The sequence below is a fragment of the Juglans microcarpa x Juglans regia genome, chromosome 1S, assembly GCF_004785595.1.
Source record: "Juglans microcarpa x Juglans regia isolate MS1-56 chromosome 1S, Jm3101_v1.0, whole genome shotgun sequence".
Lineage (NCBI taxonomy): Eukaryota > Viridiplantae > Streptophyta > Magnoliopsida > Fagales > Juglandaceae > Juglans > Juglans microcarpa x Juglans regia.
The window spans coordinates 5,090,733-5,102,764 of NC_054595.1; the positions used below are offsets into that span (position 1 = coordinate 5,090,733).

Genomic DNA, 12,032 nt, shown 5'->3' on the forward strand with positions numbered 1-12,032 from the left:
TCGAAGCCCAAATCACCATCGTGGGCTGGGAATAATTCTTTCCTCCATTTCGACCCGTTGTGCAAATTTACGTATTAACAAATGTATTAATATATTTTCACGTACAAATAATCAAATTAAGAATGAAATAACTTTTTGTAATGAGTAATACTAGATATAATTTTAGGATATGCAAGTCCGTGCACTTTCTTTGAAAAAGTGATGTACAATATTAAAAAAATAATTTTTTCATGTAGGTCTCATATTTACCTATTTTTTTCAAAGGTAAGTGTGCAGAGCTTGCTCACCCTAGGACTATAAATAATATTTCTCTTTTATAGAATTTATAACCTATAGTGCATAAAAAGACAAATTATGAATTAGGGTTTCGAAGTTTACATGAAGAAGTAAAATACTCTTCAATTGCTCGACTCAATTAGATTGTTCAATGCATAGAGATAAATACAATATCAAATACTCTTGTGGAGTCCGTATTGTCTAAAAAAAAACTTGTACGAATAACATCAAATGTTACCGGCACCCACATAATATGTCTATCTTTATTAAAAATTGAACCATCTAATTTAGTTAAATAATTGAAAAGGAAAATTGAATATAGACACATAAAATATATTTTACTATTTTATTATGTTTTCGTGCAAGTTTATTAGATTTCGTTAAATATTCAATAAATACTATATGACTAACTTATTATGTCTATAGTCGAAGAAAGGAATTAAAAAGTAAATAAAATTTTAGGTGGTGTTGCATAAATATTAATAAAATATATCGTTAATAAAATAAGTGGCCAATTGTTGTACGGACAGAAAGAAAAAAGGATTATTGCTGAACTACATTTTCAGCCAGAAGGTAGGCATGCATGCATTAAAAGCATCACGTGGATTCATGGTCATTCAATCCCAAACGGATATTAGCTGTCTAGCCAATAATAATAGTAAATAAAAAAAATAGAGAATTGCATAAAAAGACTCACAAGCTTCTGAACAGTTTTCCACAAGCTTGCTTCATAAATATTAGACTTTTAAGAAAAGATTCAAGTCTCATTTAGATAATGAGATGGAAAGAGTTAATTTTAATTTAAAATTAAATAAAATATTATTAAAATATTATTATTATCTTAAAATTTAAAAAAATTAAATTATTTATTATATTTATATAAAAATTAAAAAAATTATAATAATAAGATGATATCAAACCGTTTCTGTATTCAATTCGGCCTAAACCTTTAAAATTCTGAGGGAAAAGAGATAAAACTTTGCCCTTCAAAGTTCAAACTAACATCATTATTTTTATGAAAAAATTGCACCATAAAGCATCAAGAGTCTAATCAACACCAAAAGCTACTCAGTTTTAGTAATTCAGATCGATCTCAATGGCCAAGTCTTAGGAAATAATGCAGTTTGTCAAAATTTGTCAACTTACAAAGAAGCCGGCACACAATAAGGCAGGCAGGCAGGAAAAGAATTCTGTTTTTTTATTTAGTATTCAAGTATGCTGCTGGCAACATTAACACCATAAACTATTCAATACTGTAGGGAGTAATAACTAATAAGAGACAAAAACAAAAACAAAAGCAAAAAAAGTTTTTTTTTTTTTTTTTTTTTGGGTTTTGGGGGGGGGTTTCCCATCTCCTGCCAAATGCCAATATTTAAAGACGAGTAGGCAAGAGAATTTTCTGGTAGTGATTGTTAAATAAAACCCATGACCCCAGTTCCAGTCTAGATCTTGGCCTGCCCAGCTAGCAGGTCGAACAGGGACAAGAAAAACCACATGAATAAAAGCTGAATTACTGGTTGAGGGGTCCAACTCACAGAGCCATCCGGTTTTGCAGTGATGTGATGTGATTTGATTTAACGGTTTCAATCAAAGTAGCTGGTCCAGTTGGATCCACCACCCTAGTGATTGCCATCTGGTTCGAGGCTGGCAGCAATGGTGAAATGGAATCCCAAACATGCCAAGTAATTGATATCCTCTTGAGAACACGACTATTTAACTAACGGTTGGACATACAAATAACAAAATTTGTAACGTGAAAACTATGAATAGACATTTGATGTAATATGCTAACAGCTATTGTTTTACAAAGTGAGGAATGAATGAATGATTTGAATTGTACAATTGCATCCCAATTTGAGGCAGTGCGGAAAAGACAATGTAAACGAAATATGAAATACATGCATATTATCGTTTGCTTGGAATTGAAGGGACAATCAAAAAAATGGGGAACTAATAATTGGATAAAACAAGCTTAAAAAACTAAGGGGAAACTTAAACTGAGTGATGGTATATTCTCCATCTAGTTGTGGCTGATGATGGTTCCTAGTTACCACTATCACCTTACTTGTATCAGAAGTCCCTTGACCAAATTGTCAATTGCCTAATTTTGAAACAGCCTTGTCTTCTGGCTGATCATCATTATGCATGTGGGAAGGATCTCTCCCAATCCTGCGTTCCTGCATATTAATCATAGAAATGGATGGAGTTGGAAATTGGATGGGTTATAGAATTCCTCAAGAAAAACACTTCAGAAAAAAATGGACAAAATATAATGCATACATCGCGGAATAGTAAGTCATCTGCCTCAAGCATGTGGATCACATGTCCCATTTTTGGCCTCTTCGTCGCATCAGGATCAACGCACCGAAGAGCAACCAGTAGAACACGTTTAAGTGCCTTTGAAGCGGGCATCTCAGGCAGCTTGGGATCAACAACTTCTTCAGATTTTCGGTATCCAACCATGGTTTTCAACCAATCTACCAAATTCACCTGCAATTTTTTAGGTACTTACCTTTAGTTAGCAAATGAAGGGAACCTTATAGAAGAAGGGTTTAAAGAAATAAGCCAATTGAGATTTGAGTTTTAACCTCTTCTTTTGGTCTACTATAATCAACAGGGCTTCTCCCAGAAATTATTTCCATGATAAGTATCCCAAAGCTGTAAACATCACTCTTCTCATTCAGCATTCCAGTGCAAGCATATTCAGGCGCAACATACCTAGAGAAACACAGGATGAGAGATTCTTTTCCAACTTAAAGAAGAAAACAAATAACTGCCTCAATGCATGACATTGGTTTAAGGCCATCCTTAACTAAAACAAAGCAAATGGACTAACCCAAATGTTCCCATCACACGAGTTGTCACGTAAGTCCTCTCAGAACACAGGAGCTTAGCAAGCCCAAAATCAGAAACCTTAGCATTCCATTCACGATCGAGTAGTATGTTGCTAGATTTTACATCTCGATGGACAACCTTTGGTTCAAGACCCTCGTGAAGATAGGCCAATCTGCAAGAGCAAAAGTCACAACTAGTGTTCAATTGCATGCATTGGATGGAAAAAGAAACTAATGCAAAACTAATATCAAAATATCAGCACACCCTTTTGCCGTTCCCAATATGATGTTCATACGGTTATCCCATGTTAGAGGGCTGACAGCACCAACATCACCATGAAGCCATTGATCCAGATTTCCATTGTCGACATATTCATATACAAGCATCCTAAGAAACAAAACCAGATCACACATTATTACATCTCTAGACACTACAGAAATCACAACCCCTGGCTCAAATAGGAAGATAATTATTGATACCTATATGCGCCCTCAACACAGTATCCAAGCAACCTGACGAGATTCTTGTGCCGCACCCGCCCAATTACTTCCACCTCCACCTTAAATTCTTTCTCAGCTTGACCCCTGCTTATCAATGAGCTAATTGAGCTAATGCATTATATATACACATTGAAGCCAAGGAACACAGAAAAATCCGAGTCGGTAAAGATAATGGAGTCCACTTGAGTATGGCAGCCATTAGTGAAACAGTTAGAAGAAGGGGGAGAGGAGGTGAAAAAGATAAAATTTTACTCAATGAAACATCACTTACTCAGGCTTAATCAGGGGAAGAAGGGCTTAAAAAGGAAATGGACATCCTCGAAAGCGTGCTACGTTGCAGCAGAATTCTCATTTTTCACGCAGTCAAGAAACAATATTGTACAAAAGAAAAGAAAATAAACCAGAAGACAAGAAAAAAACGAACTAGCACATAACCATGACCAACGGAAAAGAACTTGGCGAGAGAAAGGAAGAAAAGAAAATATGGTCAAATACGCACAAAATCCAATCACTCCATCAGGCACAGTTGAGAGAAGCCATCCATCTTTCCTTTGCAATTTAATCATCTCAAAGGAAAATTATGAGACCCAGATTAAAATGTTCTAAACGGTGTCTAACACAACAATATGAGTGGAATAAAGCAGTGCATAGAGTACCTGTTATTTAAGAGGTTTTTGACGGCGACTCTGGTGCCATCAGGCAAGACCCCACAGTAGACAATCCCATACCCCCCTTCGCCAATCACATTCTCCTCGCACAACCCATTGGTGGCCGCCTCCAGCTCTCTAAGAGTGTACCACCTGCCCCACCCAAGGTGCGACACCTCCGGCCCCACCATGCTCCCGCTCCCGAACGATCCCGTTTCGACCGTCGCCGTCCCCTTGCTCTCCCCGCTCGAGTACCGATCCGACAGCACAACCACGCGGTGCTCGAGCTTGCCGATCTCGATTTGGATATCTGCCGGTGGAGGAGCCTGGGGTGCGAGACTTCCTGGATTTCTTTGGGCATGGGAGGCGTGGTAGTGGTCGCGGGGTGTTGGGTTTAGCGTGCTTGTGGGGGCGGCGGTGACGGCGAGAGGTGATGCAGAGGGAGAGGAGGAAGAGGGCGAGCACGAAGAGCGAGCCCATGAATATGCCAATGACGACCCAGAGGCGAAGGCCAAAGATTGAGGTAGGCTTTGACAGCTCCGTGTTCACGAATGCGGCGTCGTAAACCGACATTATTTGACTGCGTGTATTGATACACAGAGACACAAAAACAAAGGAATTAAAGGGTAGGTGTCATTGGACTTGCCGGAAAACCTGGAGAACTGGGTTTACCGTCCGGCAAACACAGGGTGAAGAGACTTGAAGATTTGGAAACAATACCAGAAGAATGGCGTAGTGGGAGAAAGAGTATTTTATGAATTGAGAAATGTGTGTATCCTTTTCTGTAGCAGTAGCTGTAAAGATGCTGCTGCAGTTTTTAGCTCAAGGCATTAGGCCTTGAGCCATGTTTTTAAGTTATTTTAGTAATAATTTTTTTTAAAGATTATTTATTAGTTATGAAATTAATAATTATATTCAGTCAACAACAACAACGAGACCCTACAAGATTTTCCTCAAACTTGATGCATCTCCTCCATCTACAAAAGTAAGAAAAGATAAGGAACATGTAATTATTTTTCAAATTCCCACTTCCATGGATAGAAATCTCCTCATTTTTATGCTAAGATTATGTTTAGGTAATTTTTAAGTAAATTTTATATAAGAAAGAGAAAATAGTATTAAGCAGATCCTTTTACACATTATAATTAAGAGTGACAAATTAAATTCTTTTCATTTTTTTTAATTATTTTTAATTTTTAAGTTGATTATTAAAAAATTTCTAAAACATCCCTCAAATGAGCAGTGAGGTATGTTACTTTAACTTATAGAAGAGTCCATGAAAACTTTTCTCTTAAGAAATAATAACAAAGTTAATGCTCTCAAGGCTCTATCATTTTATAAATAAGGGAATAAACAATAGTATTTGTTCAATCAAAAGATGACCGTTATAATATAGACAGGGCAGGCAATACAATACAATACAATACAATACATCCTTCATAGATTAGACGGCTGAAAATGCTTGCTTGTTGCAGATGATTGCTTGCTTGCAGGTAGGCCCCCACTCCTCCCAAATGTAAGACTTTTGGATGTGTAGCAAGTGATAATGTGACTTTGTAACCTTTTTGATCCAGATGGGAAGGTAGGTCAGAAAATGCTTGCTACTTTTGCCACTTGCAAGTCATGTTGCAGAATGGTAGTGACATGATTAGTATCTTTTTATTATTTATTTATTAGTTATAATGTATTTAAATTTTTTTATTTTTTATCATTTTTTTAAATATTTTTTTAACATCTTTAATTATTAGAAAAAATAAAAATATATATATAATTTATTAATAGTCACTTCCTTAACCACTAAATAAAATTAAAAAATTAAAAAAATTAAATAAAAAAATATAAATAAATAGTAAGAAGGTAATAACCCTATCATTTTCCGCTACGAAATGTTCAGGATCATGACAAATTTGGCATAGAGTGTTTTTGGTTCAAGAAAGAAGCATAAATGGCTTAAAAGCCTACCAAACAAATGAATGGAGGAGAGCATTACAGATTATGTAATGTGAAGAAGATTCTTGTTGTTTTGTTCTGTCTTTGTGACAACAGTTGGGGGTTGCTTTCTTTGGGGTGAATTATGAAGTATGATAATCTTGTAGTAAAGTGTTTCTTTCGATTCTCATTAATTAAACGATTCTATCAAATTCTTATTCAAAATTTATAATCTCACGTTCTTATTTGAATTTAAGAGTCTCAAATAAAATAGAAGACGTATGAAATGGGTTTTATAATATATTTTATTTTATTTTTATATAAAATTCGCTATTTGTTAATTACATCAATAATGATATCGGTTTAATTATAGATAAAATTGAAATTTAGACGAGGTAATGATTTGCTTGTGGACCTAATCAGTCGAGGATAACTCTTTACGAGTCTATTTGGGGCTCCTGCAATAATGCATGACTTTTAAGCATTCATTTTGATTTGGTGGATAGATGCTTTCACTTGTGGTGGGTCTTGATTCAAGCTCATCTACTATTAAACAAAAGAAAGTAAAGAAAATGTGGTGAAGATCAGCTAATAAAAGTATAGGAAAATACTTTTTTCTAAGGCAAAAGTCTTGGTGGAAAACCACAGATAGTTTGCTATTATTATTTGGTGAAGATTCCATAAATAAAGTTAGAAAATATTCTTTGGAGTTTGATTGCAAGAGGGAGCTGTAGATGGATGGCTTTCACAAGATTCTAAAAGCATGAAAAAATGGCAAAGCGTGGAACATATTGGAAATCCCAAAAAAGGGGCAAAACAGGTTGATTTCAGGTTAAATGGGTTGACCAGTTATCAATTCGTTTATTAATCTTCTCTTAACAGGTCAACTCGTTTTGATCTGAACGCATTTGTATTAAACTCAAATCCCCTAATTCTAAATTGTGTTCGTGTTAAGTTTACGAATCGTACCACATATTACCACCCCTATTAATAAGTAGATTCGGATGAAGAGTGTTGTTTGATAATTAATGATAGTTGAACAATGTAATATGTGATATGGTAATTAGTGAAGAAAAGTATAAAATATCTAATAATTTAGGGGCAAAACATATATTTAATCTTAGGATAAACATAAAATTAGTCTAATATATGTTAGGTTAAACATAAAATTAGTCTATGTAATTTGTCTTAAATTCGAATTACTCGATGTTCTATTCAATTGAACCTTGAGTCAAAGTGCTTGTAAAATGATAAAATGGATCCATATATTAAAATTATCTAAGCCAATGTTCATCATTAGAAAAAAGAACACAAAAAGGCCTATAAAAATATATTTTTTTAAAATAAAAATGATATAAGTCGAAACATGGGCAAATAGATCAAAACTTGAATATCCAATTACAATCTAGGTGGTACAAATATTCAAGTTTTAATTTCTGGATAAGATTAGATACTCGTCCGGGATAGAGCCAAACTAGTCCAGATGAATATTATAATCGTATTTATGAAGTCGAATGCAGATCTAATATAGTTGGATAACCGAGTCCGTAATAAAAGAAAAACTCTATACACAACCGCGTGCGTCATCGCCGTAATATCGGCGCCCACGTGGCAAAACGAAAACAATGTCGTTTTCATTTTGCCCGTAATCCCCCTTCTTTCCTTCTTTCCCCCATTTCCCTCTCTGGTTTTTGGTTTCCTTCGATTTCTTCCCTCCATTTCCTTCTCTGAAACCCCCTTTTCCCTTCCAGACTTCTGACCCCTCGATTCCTTCCTACAAAATCGAAATTCTTCTTCCTCAAGCACGGAGACTAGGTTCCACCGTTATTCATCTTCCTCCACCCCCACCCCCGCGTAGTGCAGTTCCGCCTGTTGCATCTTAAAATCGCTCAAGCATAGTCCATTATTCCCAAGCTCGGTGCTGCCCATCTCGTGTTCCTCCACTCATGGTAAGTCTATCCTCTTCACTCATTCCTCTTCCATTTTGCACATTGTTAGAAATTAGGGATTTGTAATTTGACGGGTTGGGAAAATTTGAGTATTTCGATTTTTCATCAAACGCTGAGGAATACAAGCATATTCGAGACTGAAATTTATGTTCTTGCATGTGTACATTGTCCTTGTACACGGGCTACAAAGCTGACCTACTTTCATTGATCAGTTAGAACTGTGTTAGAGTGAGACGGAGTTTTGCAAGGAAAGTGGCTTTAGAAGACTATAATCTACTGCAAAATTAGCTTTTTCAGAGTGCTTTTTTGTGTCATCAATCTCGTATTAGCTCTAGAGATCCTGAGTTACTTTTATATCTTATAGTATATGGAGCTGCCACTTTAGAACCATAAGTCCATGCCATTAACTTTAAATTATCTTGAGAGTTAATAATGATTCAACTTTAAATTATCTTCGGATAAAATTTGGGTTTAAGGAAATTATTTATATTTGGATACAGATCATAATTTAATCTGGGAATAAACAAGCTGCTTTTAAGTATGCAGTTTATATTGAAAAACATTGTACAGAGCAAACTCTTTTTTTTTTCTTTTTCCACTTTTGTGCTTATTTTGTTAAATATATTTTGTTTCTATTTTTACTTTTAAGCATGCTCTCTGCAATGGTCATTGGTATTGCACCAGTTAAGTGTGTCCATGCATGCACATACATATCCTTCTTAGTTGGTATATTCTTTCTTTAGCTTCCATGCATTCCCTTTTTCTCTTGTGCTTTTGTCTCTATGAATATGAAATAAGTATTGACATCTGTTATAAACATGGGATAAAAGGTTGATGTAGATAACTAAATATTATGAGTGCAAGCACAGAAATGTGTCTCTCAATCTAGAAATTTGCCCATTGTTGCATGGACAATCCACTTGGGATAAATGTGATTTTAGATTTCACGACCAACTTGTCCTCCTCGAGGGTTCATGCCTAGGTCAATGGATCTTTGGGCCTTATTTGGCTGAAGTGAACTGGTAGATTACGTGGATTTTGGTATAGCATAGTTTATGTGAATGCTTGTTAAAACCTGCATTCAATAGAGTAGATTGTAACATTCAATGGAATAAGTGTATTATTATGCCAGTACTTGCAAGCCACATACTTAAGGAATGAGTTGCATTTATAGTTCTGGGGTTCATAATGTTAATAAGTTCTTTTTTTTGAATTTTTATCTCATCCTCTATATTTTTTAGGCAAGTTATTTTCCAATATACATATATGCATCTACAAATATTTCCTCAATTGATAAACTGTGTTTGTTGTCATTATTGGATTTGTTTATTTGTGTACATACCTTATGGACCATGTCTGGTCCTTCCTTGAGTGAGTTGTGAGAGATGAGTTTCTCAGTGCAGTCTGCTACTTATCATTTTAGGCTATGTCTTACCTTTTATTGTCCTAACAAATTGACATTAATTTCTGATTTGCTTTATTAATTTACCTCAATGTCTAATTTGCTTTATTATGCCTATAGACAAACACCATGCAACGTGTACGACACCAGCCAACTCCTTATGCTCCCGTCCAATCAGTGTTCTATAATGCTTGGGCTCATTAACTTTACACTGAAAAGTTTTCTAAGTGCACTCCCATTATTGAGCGTGAGGTCAATCTAGGTGAGCTTCAAGAGACTATACTGCCACATATCTTTCAGTCTCGTCAGTGGGTATCATTAACCACTGGTCTCCCCTCTCCGTATGTGGAGTTCGTCTAAGAGTTTTACTCCAACATTCATGCCATCTCACCCGATGGTTCCTTTGACGTCACTCTCTGGAACATCCAAATCCGAGTCAGTCCGGGCATGTTAGCTGATTTGCTTAACGTCCCTCGTGTTACTACGGCCCCATATCCGTATGTCAGCACCTCTAGTCCTAGTAACCCTGCTATCTACACCCACTTGTGTGGATATGAGAAGGCTTGGGATGTTCATACACCCATTCCTATCAATAAGTTCTCCCCTGACTATCTCATTCTTAGTAGAGTCGTCCTTACTAACCTTTACCCAACCAATCATCACAGTGATGTCGGCCATGACAGAGCCACCTTGCTTTATGCACTGATCGATGACGTTCCCATCGATCTGAGAAGTCATCTTTGTAAGGTCATTTTAGATACTCATCAGTCCAGCAAAATTCAAACAGGATTGCCTTTTAGGAGTCTTGTCACTCGCATTGCTCTGTTTCACTCTGTTCCTATTCCAGAGACAGAGCCTAGAATCATTTTGAAGGCTCCAATTGGTCGTCAGACCATTCAGTTTAGTCGTGCTCACATTCGCCGATTCCCTTTTGATGATGAGGATCCTGCACCCAGTTCACAACAGTCCTGTGCAATACCATCAGGTTCTCAATCATCATGCTCAAGACTATCCACCCTTGCACCAGATTCGAATCAGCCGGGAATATTGCTTGATTGTTTGAGCCGCATCCAGACTCGTATTAACCACATCGATAGTCGCATCGATAGTCTTCTTGATCACATCATTGCTAGTCTTGAGCACATCAATACTCGACTCGATAATTTGAAAGGCCATTTACATCGCATTGAGGATCATCTAGATACTCGCATTGATAGCGTGGATGCTTGTGTAGATGACTTACATACTCATTTTGAGCGCATGGATACTCGATGTGAGAGTCTGGTATATCGTTTTGATATCATGGATGGTCGATTTGATATGCTCCAAAACACGATCATACGACACTTAAACGAAATGGAGGAAACTTTACTAACAGACTATTCTGAGGATGATGACGGGAATGCGAGTACCGTTGGGCACGCTGTGCAACCTTCTCCAGATACTGGTCATTGATCTTTTTATTTATTTATCTATCATAGGATACAAGGGGGTGAGATATGTTGTAAAGAAAAAACATGAAATTTCCTAGGGCACACATGATTTTCGTAATTAATTGTATCAAGTAATAAATTGTACAGGTCATAAAAATTGTATTTTATCAAACTCAAGTATTTTATTTTTCTTTTTATTATCTTCTATGTAAGTACCTCTTGAAGAACTTCAAGTTATTCAGATCTGCAAACAATTGCAATCGTTGATTGACTAGAAAATAGAAATTTAAAAGTTATTCTTCATGAAAAATTATGCCATGCTTTTTGCTGCTCAAATACTCTTCTTTATTATGTCATATCATTCTCATGTCTTTTTTGGTTAATCACTGCAACAGTATTATGCAACAACTTTTTTATCATGTGAGAGTGAGCTCATTTTGCTCCAAAGTATTGTATTTCTTCAAGTAGTCAAAGCTAGTGGCAGATAAAACATATGTTTACGCAGACTTCCTCTTTGTACAATTAGCTTCCACAAGCCCCTGCCCCTTCTAAAAAATATAATAATAATGGTAATTGTAAAGTTAACATTGCAGTAGCAAGAAAAAACACATAATATAAATGAAAAGAAACGACACATATTGGGGAGGGAAATAGTTATCTTAACCATCAAATATGTATTTTTCTTACTAAGATAATTACACACATGAATGTTCTTCATGTTTTCAGATCGAGCTGAACATGGAAAACACAAAGTCAAAGAGTTTCGCTCGAAGGTCAGCTCGAGCTACCTTCGAGCGAACCACTTCAAGCTCGAGCGAATATCGAGCGTGTGTTCTCCATGTTCAGCTCGAGAGTGTTCTCCATGTTCTCAGATCGAGCTAAACATGGAGAACACAAATCAGAGAGTTTCGCTTGAGGGTCAGCTCGAGCTACCTTCTAGCGAACATTTTCAAGCTCGAGTGAATATTGAGCGTGAGTGTTCTCCATGTTCTTAGATTGAGCTGAACATGGAGAACACCAAGTCAAAGAGCTTTGCTCGAAGGTCAACTCAAGCTACCTTC

General features: G+C 36.2%; 1 protein-coding gene across 1 annotated transcript; it reads right to left on the reverse strand.

Annotated features, from left to right (window-relative positions):
* Positions 1-2,021: 2,021 nt before the first annotated feature.
* Positions 2,022-5,092, reverse strand: LOC121247549 (probable serine/threonine-protein kinase At1g01540). Its single transcript, XM_041145908.1, is given in 9 exon segments — positions 2,022-2,453; positions 2,557-2,766; positions 2,865-2,994; positions 3,113-3,283; positions 3,376-3,498; positions 3,591-3,695; positions 4,268-4,595; positions 4,598-4,642; positions 4,645-5,092. Coding segments are annotated over 9 exon segments (1,383 nt in total). The 5' UTR covers positions 4,832-5,092; the 3' UTR covers positions 2,022-2,369.
* Positions 5,093-12,032: the final 6,940 nt, after the last annotated feature.